Source organism: Dipodomys merriami, unplaced genomic scaffold, assembly GCF_024711535.1.
Source record: "Dipodomys merriami isolate MVZ:Mamm:240054 unplaced genomic scaffold, mDipMer1.0.p SCAF_12, whole genome shotgun sequence".
Lineage (NCBI taxonomy): Eukaryota > Metazoa > Chordata > Mammalia > Rodentia > Heteromyidae > Dipodomys > Dipodomys merriami.
Genome location: NW_027202493.1, coordinates 28,667,067 through 28,689,066, shown reverse-complemented (window position 1 = coordinate 28,689,066; position 22,000 = coordinate 28,667,067). Strand labels below are relative to the sequence as shown.

At 31.9% G+C, this 22,000-nt stretch overlaps 1 protein-coding gene across 2 annotated transcripts in view; it reads left to right on the top strand.

Annotated features, from left to right (window-relative positions):
* The window catches only part of Wdr17 (WD repeat domain 17), a 66,831-nt gene that overhangs the window by 7,074 nt on the left and 37,757 nt on the right, over nt 1-22,000 (top strand). The window contains exons 2-8 of one of the 2 annotated variants that reach the window (XM_070015986.1): nt 2,891-3,013; nt 7,343-7,471; nt 11,399-11,582; nt 15,026-15,256; nt 17,435-17,686; nt 18,581-18,703; nt 21,056-21,240. In XM_070015986.1, coding sequence (XP_069872087.1) covers nt 2,948-3,013; nt 7,343-7,471; nt 11,399-11,582; nt 15,026-15,256; nt 17,435-17,686; nt 18,581-18,703; nt 21,056-21,240 — 1,170 coding nt within the window. In that variant the 5' untranslated portion in view covers nt 2,891-2,947. The remainder of the gene's footprint in view (nt 1-2,890; nt 3,014-7,342; nt 7,472-11,398; nt 11,583-15,025; nt 15,257-17,434; nt 17,687-18,580; nt 18,704-21,055; nt 21,241-22,000) is intronic. The other variant, XM_070015988.1, reaches the window with a different exon arrangement.

Sequence of the window (22,000 nt, the reverse complement as noted above, 5' to 3'; positions counted from 1 at the left end):
AGATAGTTTCAAATATTAACATTTAAAAACTTGTCTCATGATGTGTTTTTTCATGTTTGTTTTCAAATTAACATTTCAAATTCTTTGTCATATTTTGAGTCTAACTCTTTTTAAATAGCAAGATAAACAACTGTCTTTTGATTATATTTATAAATGAGAAATCCATTCTTTTAATTGTCTTTTAAATTTTCCTAAATATCTAGTATCTAAAACTGAGAAGTATTTTTGGCTATGTGTTGTATTGTTGCTTTGTTAAATAAATACTTAAATATATTTACCATGAGTTTTTATTCCCTGTGTGTAATAATTCTAAGCATTTCACTTTAATCTTGACAACAACAAGAAAAATGAAGCAAAACTCTGTTTCTCCATACCGTGTGGAAGACTTTTTGTTGTTGTTTTGTTGTTCTTTGGACAGACTTCCAGAATATAGTGAAGAGATCTATTACTTTCTAATCTTTTTGTTTTTAAGTTGAATGCATATAGTAGCAACAACCCTGTAAATTTGTACAGAATTTGTGGGAAAAAGCCTTTTTTAAATGTCCAGCAGCATTGTGGATGGTTCACCTAAAACACTGTATAGTATCTTTCACATAGTACCTATTGTTATCAACTGGAATGCCTTTTTATATTTTGTGGATAGTCATCTAAGATTATATCTGGATCAGTTATGTATCACCATTGCCATCACTGATAGAAATCTTATTTCAATACCTTAATTGTCAGTGTCTAACTTTATCTGTATAATTCCTTTTACATAGTGCATATTAGAATAGTTATGGTATCTTTTGTATTTTATGCAAATTCTTAGATTACAATGTTGATTCTGAGGCCTTATTTTGAGTGACACTATGACATTTTCTTTCTTTTTCTCTTTTTTCTTTTTCTTTTATTGTAAAGATGCTATACAGAGGGGTTACAGTTACATGAGTAAGGTAATGAGTACATTTCTTGACAAGACATTTTCTTTCTTTTATTTTTTGGTTTCTCTTATTCTGTTACATATGCCAATGAGTATTCTTTTAATTATAAGCAATGTAAAATACAAATCTTGCTATCTTACAATAACTAAAAATTCTAAGGATAGAACTCGATGATTGCATGTATCATTTATAATTATGTTCTGTATTCAGTTCAGCTTTATCAATGGGTAAACAAGTTTAAGTGGATCAGGAGAGAAACTGTAATCAGTAAAGCAGTGGAAACATCATTAGAGCAGTTGGGCCAATGCTACATCTACTTCAAAATAGAGTAAAAATGCATTTGACAGGACTTAGATGTAGAATTGAATATCAAAATTGGATAAGTAGTAGATGAGAGACAAAAAAAGAGGAGTAGAATAAGGTAGGAGCAGATGAGCATCCATTACTATGATCAGATAGGCTTTAAAAAGAAAAGCACAGGATAGGGTAGAGAAGACATTATCTAGATTCTAGAAAGATAAAAAACAACATAAAGAAATTCAGCTAATGTTCCCATACCAGATGCTACCTGTAGAAGAGTCCACTCCCTAGTATTTCAAGAAAGTGTTATCAAAAATACTTGTAAAGAATAATGAATCACAGTGGAGATAACACTTTTCATAAATAGTTACAATAGTACATTTCACACAAGTGTATTATGTGCTAGGAAAAAGCTATTTTAGTTTTATAATATGAAGGGGGAACCATTCAAATTGTGCTGTCTCTTTCTCTCCCATTCCCCATCTTTTTCTCCCTGCCTTTCTTTCTTTCACCCTTTCCCCTTCTTCCCTCCATAGTCTCTCTTTTTTTCTCTCATTTCTCCTGTTCCTTCTACTTCTTTGTCCTTCCTCCCTCCTTTTTTTTTTTTTTTTTTTTTTTTTTTGGTCCTGGGGCTAGAACTCAGGGCCTGGGCTCTGTCCCGCAGCCTCTTCTGGCTTTTTCTGAGTAGTTTAATGGAGGTAAGAGTCCCACAGACTTTCCCGCTTGGGTTGGCTTCGAACCTGATCCTCAGATCTAAGCCTCCTGAGTAGCAAGGCTTACAGGCTTGAGCCACTTGTACCTGGCTCCCTTCCTTCTTTTTCTTCTTTATTTTTCCTTCCCTTCTTCTTTCATCCCTTCCCTCCTTTGCTCCTTTATTTGCCCTTCTTTCTTTTGATCTCCAGTAACAGACCAGTTTGAAGAATTTGGTCAGATAAAGATGAATTTGAACCTGATAATATGTTCAAAGCATTTAATGTCATAGAAAAGATTTTGAAATATAAGTATTTTCCTGTATGGCTAGACATTTTTTATTTACAATAGCTAGTAAGTGATTTCTTCCAGAGTGAATAAAATTCATATGGTTTTTGTTTGTTGTTCAACATACTGGCATTATATTTAGTGATATGGTTCTAAATATTCTGAGGCAGTTAGGTGATGAATAATAGCTAAGTGTAAAATTAACTCTCAAGTTAATGAGCGGAAATAAACAGAAATAAAAAGATTGACATTATCGTTGTATACTTTTTAACCTAAGAGCTTTCAGTTTCTAACTTTATGTGTAACTCCTAAGGGTGAAAGAAGATCTCATCTCGTTCTCTTTTAGATTTCTTTTTGTAGATTCTTTTTAACTCAGTAATTTTTAGAAGTCACTTACCAATTTATTGCAGAAGCAAATTTAAGGTATTTTTTGGAATATAAGCTAACAACTGATAAAATATTTTGTACAGTACTCTGTGGAACTTTATAACAATTATTTAATTTTTTTGTAATTGAATATGGGCTTTTATTTTCAGATTTAGCATTCTTTTAGCAAATATTATTTGTAAATTATTGAAACTATTTTAGCTGAAATGTTTGTGCAGTATTAATTCCTTGTACTGAACATCATTTCACAGAGGAGGTTTTGAGAAAGCTTCTTTGGCTGAAATACATCATTGTTACCTTAGGTGCCGACTATTCTGATGGCGAGTTTCCAATTGCCTTGATTAAAATAGAAACATTCTATGGCTTGGATGACTTACGTTTCACATTGGTTTGAGCAAGATGATTGGTATGAAGGACTACAAAGAGTAAGAGATTTATTTATGTTGTAATTATGGTGTTTTGTGATTTTTTTCATGCTCTGCTATATTCTCATGCAGCTATATTATCATTGTTGTGTGGACATATTTGCAGTACAGAATTCTGAGGGTAACTATGATAGTATTAGATAATTTAAAAAGTAGAAGTAAGATGATGATTGATAAGATTAGTTGTAATTATATATTGAAGAAAAGGTTGTTTCCCCTCTCCTCAGTCTGGGGGAGGGGTGGGAATAATGTTTTTAGATTGGATTTAGGTATGTTTCATAAGTAATGTTTTGTAAAAGACTCATCAGTCATGAAAATAGCAATACTTCCAAGAAAATTATTTGACACAAATAAAACATTTAATTAAATATATTCTAACAGAAATTATAACATTATAAAGGAAATGCCAAAAATTGAAGCATATTGCATCTGATAAATTCTAAATCAATTAATTATATTTCAGAAGTAATTACATCGTTGCCATGGCAACTCTGGTATAGTATTTTGAAAATAGTATTCTGATTTATTATTGTAAGAGAAAAAACTTTTTAAAAATGTATGGCATTGAATTTGATTTAGTTTAGAAAAATAAGTTTTATTTTCCTAGTTCACCTTTTAAATAGAGAACTTATTAGTATATAAATGAAGATTGTGTCGTGTTTTCTTTTCTTTAAATTGTGAAGGAACGAGCCAGAATAAGTCTGTGCAGTTTGATCACATTTTCCTCATTGTTATTCAAGGGCATATGCTTCTAAAGATTTGCAGTAATTTATTTTCCTTCCTTTTCCCTTCTCTGTTTTCTATCATCATAATTGTGCTTTGTGATCATACCAATCACAGATATTTTCTCATTAGGATAGTCCTTTTTAATTATGAATACTCAGCAGTGCATAGCGTCTCTTAGGCTTTTAATTTTTTTCCAGATAAATTCCTTTTCTTTTTCTTTATAAGTTGGTAAAAGTATTTACAGACAATGATATCTAACTCTGGAAAGTAATACTCATACCATGAACCCTAAGGCACCCTTCAGTTAAAGAGACTGAGATTTAGTGATTAGCTTTCCATTCTAAATTCCAACCTTATCCATAAATGATGAAACAATGTTTCAGTTTGTGAATTTAAAACTGACACACATATAAATCATGAAAAATGCCACACTCCTTTGTTTGTAATTTACAACTAATGTAGAATATAGTGGCAAGTACATTCCTAAAGTTGTTGGGTTTTGTTGTTGTTGTTGTTGTTTATTTCTTTTTGCTGGTCCTAGAGGTTGAATTCTGGACCTGGGCACTGTCACTAAGATTCTTTTGCTCAAGGCAAGTGCTCACCACATGAGTCATAACTCCAATTCAGGATTTTTGAGTAGTTTATTGGAGAAAAGAGTCTCACAAACTTTCCTGCTTGGGATGGCTTTGAACCACTATCCTCAGATCTCACACTCCTGAGTAGCTAGGATTACAGGTATGAGCCACCAGCTGTGCCTGGCTGTTTAAGGCTTTTTTTTTTTTTTTTTTAAATGTGGTCTATGTGCTTCTCCATTAGGAAAAGATATAGAGAATAGTCTAATTTGGGAAGCAAGAGGGACTGATAATAAAAACATCTTTTAATAAAATATATGTTATTTTAAAGTGACTTGGAGCAATTCATGGAGATTATAAGGCCTCAAAATCTTTCCCTCTTTGCTCTAAAACCAGAATTCCTGATTTTGAGATCTGAATATAATTTCTCAAAATTACATTTCCAATTTGTGTTTAGCACAGAAATCTAATTTATTTCTTCTTGTAAAACTTAATGGTGATTTCAGAAGAATATAGTTTTATTTACACATAACCTGAAGAATAAGAGGTTGGATTTTTTAGAAGAAACTAATGCCAACATCCACATAGCAATTTTTATTTAGAATGAGATCTTTCATTTATACCTATATCTGTACAGGGAGTGACCAAAACTTGAGCAAGAAGAAATATAGACTCTTATGTATTATTCAGTGAGCTTCAATGCTTAGTAATTCTTCAGTAAAATATGTTATTTCTAGGTCAAAAAAAGATTATTTCAGAAGGAACAAATGTTTCAAACACACATAGAAACTCAAGTCATTCACAGATTATAAAAAATTCTGAAGTGAAGATGATAAAGGGCTTATAATAATTATCTGAAATATATTACTTGTCACACATGTATGTATATACATATATATTAATGTACCTTCAATTGAATATTTTTTTTAAATTTTCATCAATGCAGTCATTCATTTGGTCATGCCAACAATAAACATAACAAATGCATTGGGACATTCATTTTATCTTTTTGGCAAGAATAGATAACACTTAATGAAACCAATAGTAGTATAATGTATTTTGTATTCTTTGTGCATAAACATCCTAGGTATTTCAAATACTAACAGTTGCTTGAACACATGATGAAGTTTTTTTAAGTATGGTGTACATACACAATTAATGATATATAGTAACTTTTTATGTTGTACTCAGTATTACTCAGTGTCATCTACAGAAGAAAACTTATAAATTCACTTTATATTCCTGTGGTGGATATATTGAAGTAGCAAATAAGGAAAAAAAGTATGTAGTTTATAACTTAAATTAACAAAGGCTAATGATCCACTGGGAAAAATATAATCATTTGCTAATTGATGAGCATTAAAAGGAAGAAGAGAGATGGTTTATTATCATTACATGATTCCCCCAATACTGAAAAGGAAGAAGATAATAAAAGTTAATTTTTTGAAATACTAGTTATTATTAATTCAAGATAGCACATTTAAGCTCCTGGGTAATACATTAGAAAGGTAGCTAAATTGAATAGAAAACTCCATGGACTATACTGAACAAACGATCAGGTGACTTGCAATGTGACTTGCACTGTGTGTGTGTGTGTGTGTGTGTGTGTGTGTGTGTGTGTGTGTGTGTGTGTGTGTGTGTGTGTGTGTGGGTGTGTTTTGCATGGGATCATTTTACAGATGATGTGTTTTGACATTAAGATAAGGCTCGTAGGATAGTTTGAATATTTGGTCAACACTAAGTATGGACTGAAAGTTAATTATGTCTGTTATTTTTTTAATTTAATTTCTCAGAATAAAATATTTTAAGGTTATGTGCATTTCCTATTTTAAAATAAAGTATGAAGTTCCTACTAATGAAAAATGGATTCTGAACAAGAGATAAATTGATAGTGAAGGTTTAGACTGTCTACTGCATTAAAAGTTGTTGTCTTTCCTCTGAGAAAAGAAGCTAATGATCGTCTGGATTCTAGCTTTAAAACTTTTTGTCAGTAATTTATTGACAATATTTTTTCTTGAATATTATTCATTGGATAACTATGTAGTGTAATACTCTGCATAGATAGGTATTTTGCCTAAGATTTTCGATAATGATGTTTTCTATATGATCATAGACTTATCAACAGCCTCATTATGTGATTCCTTTTTTTCAGTGTCTGAGAATTTAGTTTATACATAGATCAATAGAGAGGAATCTTGTAGAAAAGCAGGTTCACAAGCTATATTTTCAATGCAAGAAATAAGAGGCCTAAAATTAAGTGCCTGCCTCCAATCCATCCTGTGCATGGCTGAGTCTTGTTTCTTACTCATTCAGTCTCAGCCCTGGGCAGTTTCTGCTGATTATACCATCTTCATTCTGGAGTTGTTTACCTTAACATCATTGATTTTTGAATAAAAGTCATTTTTATTCAGATATAAACTACTTTCCAGATTTCTTCTATCCTCTCCTAACAATAAGGAATATTTTTAACACAGCTTGTATATCTGTCTAATGCACTTCATGTAGCTTTTATTTATGGGGATGAACAGTCGATGTAAAGCCATGAAGTTCTAAGATATTTACACATCTCGCAACATTGGGTCATAGGATTTCAAATTTGAATTTGCTGCCTTGAATGAATTGCCAATAATGTAAATTGATACATACCCCAGAAAATTCAGGATCTTTCAATGTGGGGGATGGGGCACCCATCTGGCATCATAGCATGGCTTTCATAGAAATAAAATCATTTAGAGAGGCTATGCACGTTTTCTTTCATTATAGTCCCATCATTTCTTGTACATTTCCCAGCCTTGCTTGGAGTCTACATAACCATTTATTTTAGAATCATTTCCTTCTCCTAACTGCAATTGCCTGCCATGAGATCTATACATTGGACCTTCACCTGCTTGTCTCTGAAAATAGGAGTTGAGGTTAAAAATACTAGCAGATTCTTTTTTCAGAGCATACAAGCATTGTGGAAATATGTAAAATGATGAAGAAATGTATTAAATAATACTAATGATGGACATTTCCTCAAATTTTTTTAAAGGCAAACATGTCCCAGGTAAGGCAAGTGGGATTGCTGGCTGCCGGATGTCAGCCATGGAACAAAGATGTATGTGCTGCCAGTGGAGACAGGTTTGCGTATTGTGCAACGCTGGCCATCTACATCTACCAGGTAAAATAATACTAATTATTTCTGGTTGTTTATTATAATAGATAAGTTATTTAATACTTGTTTTCAGTCACTGTCACATGAAAAGTTAGAACTTAGTCAATATTGGCGTTCTATTTACTTATTTTTGTTATTTCTATATGAGTTTTAAAACTTTTTGAAAATGTTTATATTATTAGTAAATCTGATAGGAAGAAATTATCTTACCAGATGAAGAATGTACATGGCCTATTAGAAATAATCAAAATTACTTCAGCTATATTTTGAGGTATTCTTTAGGAGGAAAAGAAAACCTTTATAACTACATTGGTATAAACACCTGGCTGCATTCAGTCATTTCTTACTAGCTCCTAATTAAAAGGGTCAGTGGCCTCCTGAATTCCTTTTTACAGATGAGCCAAGAGCTTCATGACCCCAAATCTTGTCTTTTTACTTAAGCCCAAAGTCAAGAACTCAGTACCACCAGATAATGTGAGTCTTCTTCTACTCACATGCAATACCTTTATAATCTGGATTCTAAGTACTTCGTATCTTTCAATATCTTCTTTATATCTTCCTACTTGCTGTGTTACAGAATTTTCTGTAATAGTTTCTCCGCCCTAATGGCTCCTTGTAATTTATCCCTCAATGTACTTAATCATCTACAATGGAAATCTAACTTTTACATCTTTACTTGTTACTCAATCTGTAATACTAATGGCCCAAACTTCATAGTATGAATTTTAGGATCCTATGTTATCATTTGGGATCCTTTGGAACATTCCGATATGCCAAACAATCTGAATTTTCTAAACATTTCTGACTTATATGTCTTGACTTTTGCTTTCTCTAATTTTTTGATTTGCCTGCACTGCATGTTTGGAGAACTTTTCTCATCTTTCAAATCTTAAATTAATGGTATAAACTCTGTTACATGTTCTGCTTTTTTCCTTTCTTGTGAAGCATCTCATAATGATAGAATGCCTCTGTACATGATTCCATTTACAGAGTCTTTCTCTTTATGTTCTTAAAGTTTTGTATGCTCTTGGGCATTTAGTAGGCATCAGTTGAATGTCTTGAATAAATGAGGTTTTTAAAAGAAACTTGAAACATCAACTCATTTAAGCAAAGGAAATATTTCATCCTAAAGTAATGTAATTTTCAATAAAACATAATAGTTGATCACTCTAATGGTGCTGTAATTTATAGACAAATAATAACATTAATTAATAAAATAATTCATTTTACATAATATAGAATAAGATTTTATATAGTCCATTCATCAAGACTTACAATATGTAGTAATGGAAGTGTGTATTTAGTATAACTTATGTTCTTTTACTTTCCATCTAGAAGACCGGAGCAAGCTTTCTAGATACTTCCTTTCTTTCCCATTTGCCTGCTTGTATTCTGCATGTAGCACAAGCTTCTTTCCCAAATTCCTCCTCTAAAAGTTGCCCCTACTCTTAAGTCCCTATCTTCTCTTCTTTCCTTCTCGCTTAACAAAGAGCTCATCAGGCAAAGATGGGAAGGAACCCAGTAAATGAAGGCAGTACCTAATTCTTCTCAAGATTGCATGTATCCGAAATTTTATGACATTTAATGACAATGATATAGAAAGATTAAGCTAAAATTTTGAACCTTAAAAAAAGCCATGAAGCACATTGGCATATCGTTATACTGAAACCATCTAAAACTTACTTTATTTAGAAGTTAAATAAAACCAGGTGAGAGTTTAATACAGTACCTGCTATAGCACCTTGTTTCAAAATACAGCAATTGAACTTACATTACCAAATGGGTGACATTACATCAATTTAACATATTATTATTTTTAAAGGTGTTGAATTAAAAGATTTAAATAGAAAATTACAATTATTTTCAGAGGAAATGTTTATCAGTAGAATCTGCTACCCTGTACACTGCGTAGTCCAAGTTTGATAACCTGTCACATTGTAGAAAATGACACAATATGTTATCTTTTTCTGAACTATTCAATGGTATTTGTAAATGGTTTGATAACTTTTATTTAACTGGATTTTTATTTCATAATTCTACTGAATTTCTAACACAAGTAGAAGTTTTTTTTCTAATGTACACTGGTTCCATTTCCAGCATCTGCCACAGATAACTTAAGTTGCCTTAAATTTTAAATTGAAGAAATAGTTCTTTTCTCTCTCTTTCTTTTTTGTCTTTTCTTTTTTGGGGAGGGGGTACTGGGGATGAAACCCAGGACATTGTATTTGCTAGGCAAGTGCTTTGCCACTGAGCTACATCCCAGCCCTTGAAGAACTATTTCTAACCATACAGAAAATACAATTACTTAAATAGACCAATTTTAAATGATTACTACCATAATGCTAATCAGATGAAAACAATGATACTCAGTCATTTGTTTTTAATATTGTTTTCATCACAGTTGTACAAGAACAGTTGAAGTTATAGAAAGACAAAGAAATTACAGGAGAAATTAAAGAAATTATATAACTGAAGTATAGAAAGACAAAGAAATACATAGGTCATTAGCTAAAATTTCATATACAAAGATTTTCCATTGTAATAGAAAAAATTAGAAGTTATTAAAAAGCTAAATAATAGTTTGATGGTTTATTCTTTCAGTATCACCTGAGTCTGTTCTACTGATACAAAAATTACTTGACACTGGAAATGCAACTATAAGCATTTTTCATGAGAACAAAGGACATAGAGAGGCTATGAAATGAGGACATAAACAAAAGCTTCTGGAAATATGACAAAGGCTAGAAAACAGGAATCACAATAGTCATGGGAGAGACTTTGGGGAAAGTTAGAGTTTAGATACAAGGTCAAGATCTCAAGTCATCTTTCTATAGAAGTACTTTTAAACTCAGATATGAATAAGTGAATGAATATCTGCATTAGATGTCAAGAGAAATGGAAGTGTAAGGCTATAACACAAAAGTAAGTTTGCCTTAGAGAAACAAGTGCAGAACAAACAGTAAGGACTTGATATAAAATTAGTTTGATATCGAGCAGATGTTTGATGGTTATTGAAATTGAAGGTTATATTAGAGTTTAAAACTTTACTGCAAATGTGTGCTTAAAGAAATGTTGATATTATATTGAATATATTGATTTAAATAAAGTTAAGCATAATCATGACAGGTTCCTTATATGTTAATGGAAGAAGACTGACACTCACAAAATGACATATACAATATCATCTAAAACATTATAAGATAATAATTAATCTACTGTTTAATGGAAGTACACTTACAAGTAAAATAGGACAAATAGGCCATTCATTTCATCTAATTGTAAAGGAAAATGTAACTTTATACCTAAGTAAACAGCTTATCAATGGTCTGTGATTGACCCAGACCAATTATACAATTGCAAATAATCCATGAATACTGTAGTGTATATCAAATGATAGAGTGCTAGCCATGAGAAAAAAGCTGAGCAGAGCTAGAGCCTCTGAGTGCATGACCTCGTACTAACACACACACACACACACACACACACACACACACACACAATGGTCCATTATATAGTGGATGCAGAAGACATCTTAGTAATTTAAGAGTGAGCAGTTGGTCTCTTTAACATAATTTTTAAATTAAAATATAATGAAAAATTATGGAGAAAATCCAAAATAAAAGCTTTTAAATGTCCCATAGATTTATCTATGCAAAATATAATGAAGCTCTGAATATTAATATTTAAAGGTAAAACATTTATTAATTTTAATGAACATAGTTTTGTAATTGTTTCATATTTTCCCAAATGGTTTATTTCAACAAACTGAATACATTTAAATGTAAACCAAGGCTTCCTTTGCATTTGCATCTGGATTATTAGGTGAACTAATTTTGTCGTGTAGATTTTGTTCGTATAATTGTGATTGCCATTGGATAACATAGTACCTAAAAAAAGAGCACTAAACTCTTTCATTTATATATTTTGTTTTAGTTGGATCACCGTTATAATGAATTCAAACTTCATTCAATTATGTCTGAACATAAAAAAACAATCACAGCCATCTCTTGGTGTCCACATAACCCCGATCTGTTTGCAAGTGGCAGTACCGATAATTTATTGATCATTTGGAATGTTGCAGAACAAAAAGCCATTGCTAAACTCGACAGTGCAAAAGGTATATTACTTTGTTGAATAAAATACTTTTATTTTAATAAACATGTTAGCTTTATTAAAGTAATATTTTAAAACTTTTTGATAGTAAGTACATTTTGCATAACTCATGTATATTTGAACTCCAAACAAAAAGTAACTTTCTGAAATAATTATACTTAGAATATACAATTAAGAACCTACAATGCCAAAGAATGCCATTAATGTCTGTGTATAATATTGACATTTCAGAATAAATATAAAATCATAATTAGAAAAGACTGTCTTCATCGAACAAGTAACAGACCTTGCCTGTTCCATTCCATTTTTTGTCGGCCTTAGGGACTTGAATTCAGGACCTGGCACTGTCCCTAGCTTTCTTTACTCTCTACCACTCTAACCATAGCACCACCTTGGCTTTTTCTGTTTATTTAGTACTGAGGAATTGAATCCAGGGCTTCATGCATGCTAGGCACCCTACCACTAAGTTATATTCCCAGCCCCCATTCCAGTTTTTAACAAAGACAATATTATGTATATATTTGGACTAGTTTGTGAACTTATTGTAGTTTGGTCAAGGCAGAAATTCCTAGTTTAGGAAAAAACCATCTTTTGAATTTGATAAATATTGTATTTTTCAATTTAATATTGAGAATTCTTACTCTGTCTTATCTCACAATGATAGTAAAATTAAGTAATCATTTCCGTGTTAAATGTCACAATAATTTATTCTATGAACAATAAATATAACTCAATTATTGATGGATGGTTTTGTAAAGCATTTCTGTATACATTTATATTCAGTTTTACTAAAAAATAAAAAGATGAGATGGAAATCAGACTCAGTAATCTCATATTTTCATTGTATTCTATATTTCTTTATAATTATAATATTTAGCTGCAATTCACTAGCAATTTTCTTTAATGTCACTTCCATAGTAATATTAATATCTTTTAGAACCCTTGGATATTTAACATACTCAGCATTTGCTTTTGCCTTGTCTTTTTTGAATGAGGTCATGTTAAAAAAAATCAGTAATTACCCAACTGTGAGCTAATATATTTTCCAAATGAGATTAATTTTAACTAATAAATTTCATTTCCAAATCACATAAGCTGATTTTTAAATTTTCACTTTTACTAACCAAAGTAATACACAGTAAAACCATTCCAATATCTGAGTAAACAATATTTCAAAATGAACTATTCAGAAAGTTTCTGTGAATATATTTAGCAGTTTTTTGTAGAGTTTTCAGTATATCAATAAAAAAAAACAGAATTACTTTTAGCAGTAAACTTTGTGGAATCTTTGCAGTGGTGGTCTCAAAGAAGATGTTTTCCTATTTCTCCATGTTTTCTATGTCTCTTCCAATCAAAAATGCTAAACTATTCCAGTATTGTCCATTGTGATAACTATACTTCAAATGCAGTTTTGAAGTGAGGTTTATCTTAACATAACTATTTAAAACTAGTTTTACACTTTATGTGAAATAGACTATTATTGTTCTCATAACAGCAAAAAAAATTCTATACCAGAAATGATGCTTTGTAGAAGTGTAGGTTAGAATTCATAGTACTGTACTATCATCTACTTTTGATAGTGATTTATCATAAAACACTTTACATATCACATGGTGAGAGACATTTTCATTCATTGTTTATGTGTGCTGCAATTTCTCATACCACTGAATATGCAATTACATAACAGTTGTAGAATAATTAGTGTAACAATTTTATATTATTACTGAATAATTTTCAAATATTATTTCCAAATATGGTTTTAGTTTAAAGACTGAATATTTTGATATTTTATTGAAAAAATTATTAATAATTTTGGTCATTTATATTATATATACCCTTTTTCACCTTCCATATACACAATTTGATTTTGATTTTTTTCTTGACATTTTTCCCTAACAATCAAATAATCCATGTAAAGTAAAAGAAGTATTAGTTTGCCTAGTTATAGATGTTGCAATTGTTACCAGATTTTGAATAAGAATGTGTAATCATTGTTCTTATATATTTTAAAATATTGTTGAGTGAATTAAACATGTTGGTACTTTTGGAGCTCTTAGAAGCAATTGTAATAGGCCACCCGCAAAGTATTTCCAATTGTTACTACACAATAGTGTTTCTGGTTCTTCACTTTCCTCACTGTCTACTATGCCATTCAGTGAGCCAGCATTCTTACTGCCCTCCAATTGCACCATGGTGACTTGATTGTGAAAAATTCTTTACTTGAGAAATTCTGATTTTCTTAATACATACTAAAACATTAGCTTTTTTTTATTATTGGTCTTAACTATGAACTTATGTATTCATTCACTTATCAAATATTTAGGGAGATTCAGTGATGTGTCATACCCTGATCTAAGCATGATACTTCTATTTTCTGCCTCTTGGAGCTATGACAACTGGCACAAACTGAACTTTACTGTAGGCCAGAAACTTCGTACAACTTTCCCTTTCTGGGTATTTTTACCCATTCTGTATTTTTAAGCTCTATTGTTATCCACTCTCTATTTTTCCTTCAAAATTTAACTCAAATCCAATTTCTGTTTTTGGTTCCCAAAATCTCTCTGCACAGTTGGAGAATCTTGTTAAGAATAGATTTCTAGGCCTTACCTCCACATGATCTCATATCTTATATTCATGTGGATGATTCTGATATAGTATAGTCAATATATCTCTCTTGAGAAAGTCCAGTTTCTGCTTTGACTCATGAACTTCCTATCAAACTTATTTTACATAACATTTATTTCTTTACAACATGAGCAGGAATATTAGCGATTAAATTTTGCACCCAATTTTACAGTTTAAAAAATACATTAGTATGCTTTCTTTTCTGAATAGTATGTTAATTATACAGTTAGCTATTTGTATTGGTATTCCCATTTTATCAATGGAGAAACAGGTGTAAACAGAAAATCATTTGTTTAATTCATCTACAACGAAGCTAGGATTTGAATCTAAGCTTCTCAAATGGCACAAATGGTTTGTCCTCACTGTTAAAGTTCATTATTATTACATTTGTAGAATAGCATTTGTCTTTTCATATTTTTCATTTTTTCAATGGATCATTTACAAGATTCAATCCCATTCAATCATTATACCTAGAATACCTACAGAAATGTATTTATAAACAGACATTAAATATATATTACCATACCATACCCTCTACTGAAATAAAGATCTCTACAAATTTCTTTGTCTATATAAAGCATATGGTGACTGAATAGGACTTGAATCTAGCTAAATGTTTTTCTTTTCACATTGGATATTCTCTACATCTATCTTTGGAAGTCTTTGGATAATTTGATATCTATTTCCCAAGTAATAAAGCAATGAATTTTTAAAGCAGTGATCATATCCTACATCTTAATTTATTTCAGAAATGCACAGTGATTATTGGTATAATCCATGGCACATGTTTCTGTTATGTTCTCTGGGTTTCTTTTATTCCAGGGATGCCTGCCTCTCTCTGCTGGTGCTGGAATGCAGATGATGCTGTGGCGTTTGCTTCCCATCGAGGTCCACTGTTCATTTGGACCATCTCAGGACCAGACAATGGAGTGACTGTGCACAGAGAAGCTCAGAACTTCTTGTCTGATATCTGCATATTCAGATGGCATGCCCAAAAAAAGGGGAAAGTTGTATTTGGTCATATTGATGGAAGTCTTTCCATTTTTCAGCCAGGTAAGAATATAAGTGGTCTAATCTTGGTATCGTTTTCTTAGCAGATACCCATCTGTATTTTAATACATGATCATCTCCAGTAACCTAAAACTTCCTAGTTGGAGAACCTTCCTACTTAGAGACCCTTCCAGGTCCAAAATACACCAATACATGAAGTCAAGGTCACAAATTTTAATACAAACTTAATAGCTGGAAATACTATTCAGGAATGGACTTCAATCATATTATCAGTTGAAGTAAATTTTATTTGTACTCATTGTGGTACCTTTACCTTGGATGTTTAGATCTTTCTTTGAATGAACTCAATTCAGTCATTTATACTATATTCATAATTTTGAAGTCCATTTTCTATCTTTAACAATAAAATATCAGGATTCATGACAGAAAAATGAAAGTTATTATGTTATAAATTTTACTAAATAAGTACAGGGTTTTGAAGCAATAAAATTCAGATATTATAAAATCATTATTGCAAGGTCTTCTATTTTGTTATTATGGTTTTGAGTTTTTACATGCTAGAATGATTTTTTTTTTTTTTTGTCGGTCGTGGGGCTTGAACTCTGGGCCTGGGCGCTGTCCCTCAGCTCTTCAGCTCAAGGCGAGCGCTCTACCACTTGAGCTACAGCGCCACTTCTGGTTTTCTAGTGGTTTATTGGAGATAGGAGTCTCACAGTCTCTCCTGCCCGGGCTGGCTTTGAACCGCGATCCTCAGATCTCAGCCTCCTGAGTAGCTAGGATTACAGGCGTGAGCCACCAGCGCCCGGCTTGCTAGAATGTTTTTAATAAGCTATAAGTATTAACTGGTACAATAAATGCCTAAATATTTCTCAAGAAACAACAACTAATGCTTTGGTTAATATACCATTTTTCTCTCATATTCTTATGATTGGCCATATTAATATATATATGCATATATATCACTATATTATACCAAATAGCAATCCCAACAGATCCTTATTTTGGCAAAGAAAAACTAAAGTTTTTAATGGTTTTATACATAATTTTGATAATGCTAAACAGAGTTTCATCTATCTTCTATGAGTATACAAAATTTCTAAGTAAAATATTAAGATCAACATGATATTCAAAGAGTAACATACCCTAAGATTTAATCTCAAAGTAGCCATGACAAGATTTTCAGTTTACTTTACAAATATATATTCAATGCAAATGAAACTTTTCTTCTGTTTTTGTGCTGTGGTTTGTTGAAAGTTGTATATGGTTATGGAATTCCAATGAGAGCTAAGGCATCTGTACTGGTATTATTTTTGTAGGAGAGGTGATTAACACTTCATTTGACATTCATAATACCTTGGCCTAATGGTTCTTTCTGCTGGTGCTGAAGTCTGTTCAGTGTTCGCTGATTTTGTTTATTTATTTAATGTGAGAAGGAGAGGAGGAGAGGACTACCTTGGTGGAGGTCTTATGTGGTTCATGTATAAAAGTATTTGTTTTCCATCTCAACAATTCTAAATATGTAATTTACAAAAACAAGAGGATCACTTAATGACTCTTTTTTTCACTTACCTATACTTGTTTGATCTATTTTATCTATATTCTGACTTTCCTGTTTGAATTGGTCCTCAGTAAATAAAATGATGAACGAGAAAGGAATTGTAGCACACAATGACTCACTAAACATCGCACTGTTCTAAACACTTTAGTCAACTAACTCGTTTTCAGTAACTAATGAGGTTAGTATTATGTCCTCCATTATAAATAGCTAGTGAAGAGTAGAGCTAGGATTTAGACCGAGGCAGCTAGCTTCAAAGTTTATGCTTCCAATCACTTCCTGACACTCTCTTTCCAATAAGCATTTCTCTACACCTATGCTGACCAACTAAGTGAAATTTGCTGTTGAGATTAATTTGTGTTTTTTTATATATGTATATGTATATGTATATATATATATATATATATATATATATATATATATCTTTTACAGGTTTCAGTAACAAATAGGAGATATATTCAAGGCACTAGAAACTACCAAGGCAATCTGACTTGAATCATTAGGACAAATGAATCTTCTACATTTGCATGTCAGTTGTCTCTCCCATATAAAATGCATTCTTAATACTGTCATAGATGGTTCACATATGAGGAGAAAATTAACATGCTCAAAAATATTGATTTTTTTGTGACTTTTTAAAAAGCATTGTCTTTCTATTTTAATAGGTAATAAAAATCAGAAACATGTTCTGAGACCTGAATCTCTTGAGGGAACAGATGAAGAGGATCCAGTTACAGCCCTGGAATGGGACCCTCTGTCTACTGACTATCTTCTTGTGGCTAATATGCACTATGGAATTCGACTAGTTGATTCTGAATCACTTTATTGCATAACAACATTTAATTTTCCAAGTGCAGTAGCTTCTGTACAATGCTTAGCTTGGGTTCCCAGTGCTCCTGGCATGTTTATAACTGGAGGTAATCGTATCTCTCCTACCCAGAGTTTTACATATATGTGTCTTGTTTAACTGAGGGAAATTGTAGTCTTTTCTTGGTGAATTGGCACTAGTTTTTTTAGTTATATGCTATGTTATTAGCACAATTACAAGTAAAAATGAAATTAAGGTTCCCTTCCAGGTTTCTGGAAATGTGCACACATATGTGTCTGAGTTTGTGGGAACACCAAAGAGAAAACTAATTTTCAGGTATAGCAGAATGGCAAGTATAGATGGCAGCAAAGATGCTGACAAGAAAAATAGGATAGGATCTCTATGAACCTGAGAACTATGAGCCTAAAAGCTGTTAGAAAGTCCCCTTTCTTCCCCTAAATCCCATGTTAATAGTTGTTTTGGAGAGTAGTCTGGAAGCTCCTTAATCAAAGATAAAATTACCATTTGGACTAGAAATTTCATTCATATGTATACACTCAACAGAATTATATAGTCATATACCTATATATAAATGCTCATGGTAACAACAGGTTAACCATAAAAGTGAATGGCAAACAAAATGTTGTGAACAAACATAGTAGAATATTATTCAGCCATTAAAAAATGAAGTGGCAGATACATACTGTAACATTGTGAGCTTGAACACTTTATGGTAAGTGGAAGAAGACACTGAAGGCTGTATCAGTACATGGGAAACTGATTAGCAGTTTATGTATGTATATGCATACACTAGGCACTGGGGATATTTAGATCTTTTCAGAAGTTTCTTCAGTTGTTATCACCATACCAAATAGTGTTGAAAGATATCAATAGTTGCTGGTAACATTCATGGGAGTTAAAAGTCTGTTGTTATTTTTATGTCTGGGTGTCTTGATTTCACACAATAGTTGTGAACATTTTGATTTTTTGATGATCTGACTAGACTCTCAAGTGGGTGTTTTGCGCATTTGGAATGTTTCCAGAACAACTCCTATTGATAATTTTAAATTGAAGAAGACAGGATTTCACTGCTTGCATGTACTTAATTCTCCTCCAAGGAAAAAGTGTAAGTAGAAATATAAATATTTTAATATTTTAAAATATAATATTTTCTATCAACATGACATTTAGCAATGTAAGTGCATCGCATACCAGATGCTAGTTAAAAATAATTTTTAGAAATAGCTTTGACAATATGTCTATATGTATATATAATGTACATATTTATGTATATTTGTGTATATACAATTACATACATATATATGCATGTACAAAGGAACCGTGATCCCTATACAACAAAAATATTACTAAATTGAAGGTATTTAGAGCCAACCTAGGTTTGTAAAACTCTATTAAAAGAGAATATTCCAATTAAACAAGATATCTTGGTAAAAACATCAAGCAATGATATTAGGGAAACAGAATTATCAAGAGTGCTAGGATTAAATTGATTGGTCAGACTACAAAAATTTATGTGTTCACATGTTTATAAATTTTAGAGTTTATATCAAAGGTATAACAATATAAATATTCCACTTTTAGAGTTTAGAAAGTATATCTCCTGTTTGAAAAACACTTATTCCTAGGTAGTAATTACAATTATAGTTATTCTATGTCCTTTTCACTTATTTTGAGTACTTTCTCTGATGATTATTCTTGATTTTAATTAGGAAAGGAGTAAAGCATGCTATAAATGAAAAAAATTGCTTTAGAATTGTCTTTTATTAAAAGTAAGGGAAAATAATCTGACTTCCTGCTAGATTGGTCATTGATTGTTCTGCATAGTTGGTAATGTTCCTGTCTTGTGTGGATCACGAAAAAATGTGGGTGGGAAATTAGTATCTAATAAATTTAAAGTCATTGATTCTTTAAGAAAGAATCAATGACTTTAAATTTATTAGATACTAATTTCCCACCCATGTACTAAATAATTAACAGTAACTATTAGTATTTATTGTAGCATCTAATATAAAATTTAGTATCAGCATAGTATCTCATCTAGTGTGGAAAAATCTATAACTTTTAAGTTTTCCTGTGGAGTCCCATCATTCCCAGAGCCTCCAGAGGTTCTAGACGGATTTGGACTGGTGAAAAACATGGTGGAGACTGGCCTACTGTATTTTTCCTATGAGCATAATATTTTGTTCAGTGGCTATGACTTCTCATATCACAGAATGACTGATGACACATACTCTTCTCTGCTTTTGTTTTTACAACTATCTTCCATACTCTCAGAAGTCAGAAAATGTAAGGATGCATATGCCAATCTTGTCATTATTGAGTAAATTCCTTCAGACAATATATTGTTAGAGTTAAGGTTTCCAATTTTTAAAGTGTTTGAATATCTTATGGCATATTATAGCAATATATTGCATACTACAGCAGTATTCAATAAGAAAACTTATGAAAAGAAAATTTATAATGTATTCACTGGACATGATATATATGTACTGAATATATATGTATATATATATATATATGTATATATATATATATGTATATATATATATATGTATATATATGTATATATATGTACTGAATTCTAAAAACATGAACTATGAATAGATTAACATAAAGATTGTGAAGACCTTCTAAAATCTACACCTGTAATCCCATCAACCTTAGGCCAGAGCTATAACTCAAGTGGTAGAGCACTTACCTAACATGCATGAGAGCCTTGATTTAATCCCTAGAACTGAAGACAGAGATAGACACACAGAAAGACACAATTGAGTCTAGCCTGGACCTTATCACAAAATTTAGAAGAGAGTATGATCCATAATGAATATAGTAAGATAGGCTTCATAATATTTTATAACTCTCCCAAATGCTGGGAAACACTTGTCTATATTTAAATATGTAATTGATAATTGATTGTTCTAATAATTTACGCTGATACTATTTTTCATTGTGCTTGCAAGAAAATAGTCATACTCTAAGGAAATCTTCCAAAGGAGGACAGAATATAGGGTGAAAAGCATACAAAAATATAACTAAACATGTGCACATTTATGTATTTAAAAGTAGGAGAACTGTATAGCTGTGGAAATTTTAGAAAAATTGAAAATAAATTGATACTCAAATAAGTCACATGATTCTTAGCTTGCATACTAAACTAAATAGTACATGTGAAAAATAATTATTTCCTTCCATTGATTAGAAATTAGTGTCAGTTACTTGCTTTAAAAGAAAGTCACATGCATTTCACCCGTGTCACTCCATCTGCATTGCAAACCACGCAAACTGAAATCCAGGAAGTGCTTCTGATTCCTCCATCTGACAGAGACTTGTGATCATGGATCCCATTTATGGATTTTAAAGCCAGTGAAGCATCTTTTATGTATGCAACTCTGTAGTTTCATTCCAACAGCAAGCTATGGCTTTTATAAATGCTTATTTGTCTCCTCTTCTTTGTTAGTTTTAATCCAGTCTCCAAACAAAAATCATTATACATCCTCCACAAGCGAAGCAGTTCCGCCCCCAGGCCTGACACAGAATCAAGCATTTTCGCTACCTCCTGGTCATGCTGTGTGCTGTTTCCTGGATGGCGGAGTTGGACTTTATGACTTGGGAGCCAAGAAGTGGGATTTTCTCAGGGACTTGGTATGTCTGAAGCAATTCTGCTACACAATGCTTTTTTTTGTGTAAACCCAGGGTTTTCATTTTTTTTTCCACTGTGTATTAAAATTGTTAGAAGTTATTTTTGTAAGCAGTGATATTGATACATTAAGACTTTTTTGGGGGGAGGGGTCTGTCGGTCATGGGGCTTGAACTCTGGGCCTGGGTGCTGTCTCTGAGCTCTTCAGCTCAAGGCTATCATTCAACCACTTGAACCACAGCACCACTTCCAGTTTCTGGTAGTTTATTAGAGATAAGAGTCTCATGGACTTTCCTGCCCAGACTGGCTTTGAACCACGATCCTCAGATCTCAGCCTCCTGAGTAGCTAGGATTACAGGCGTGAGCCACCGATGCCCACTACATTAAGACTTTTTAAAGTCAGTTGAAATATATTAAACAGAATATACAAAATAATGACAAAGCTACTAATACTGACAAGTGTCAATAATTAAATATTAGGATATTAATGTCTACTCAGCTTGATAGTAATCCCTGCCTGTTATCCCATGTCTTACTGCTCTCGTATCATTTATGAATTAAATGATGTTGTCTCTGTGACAACTGAGAGGACACAAATTAAAGGCAAAGGTTCATCTTAGTTCATGGTTGCAGAAGTTTCAGTCTGTCTGGCTGCATTGCGTCTGAGTCTGGAATGAGACAGAACTTTTTGTGGGGAGCATGTGTTCATTCATAGCTGCTCACTTTGCAATAGCCAGGAAGCTGCGTGCCCAGCATCTGGAGCAG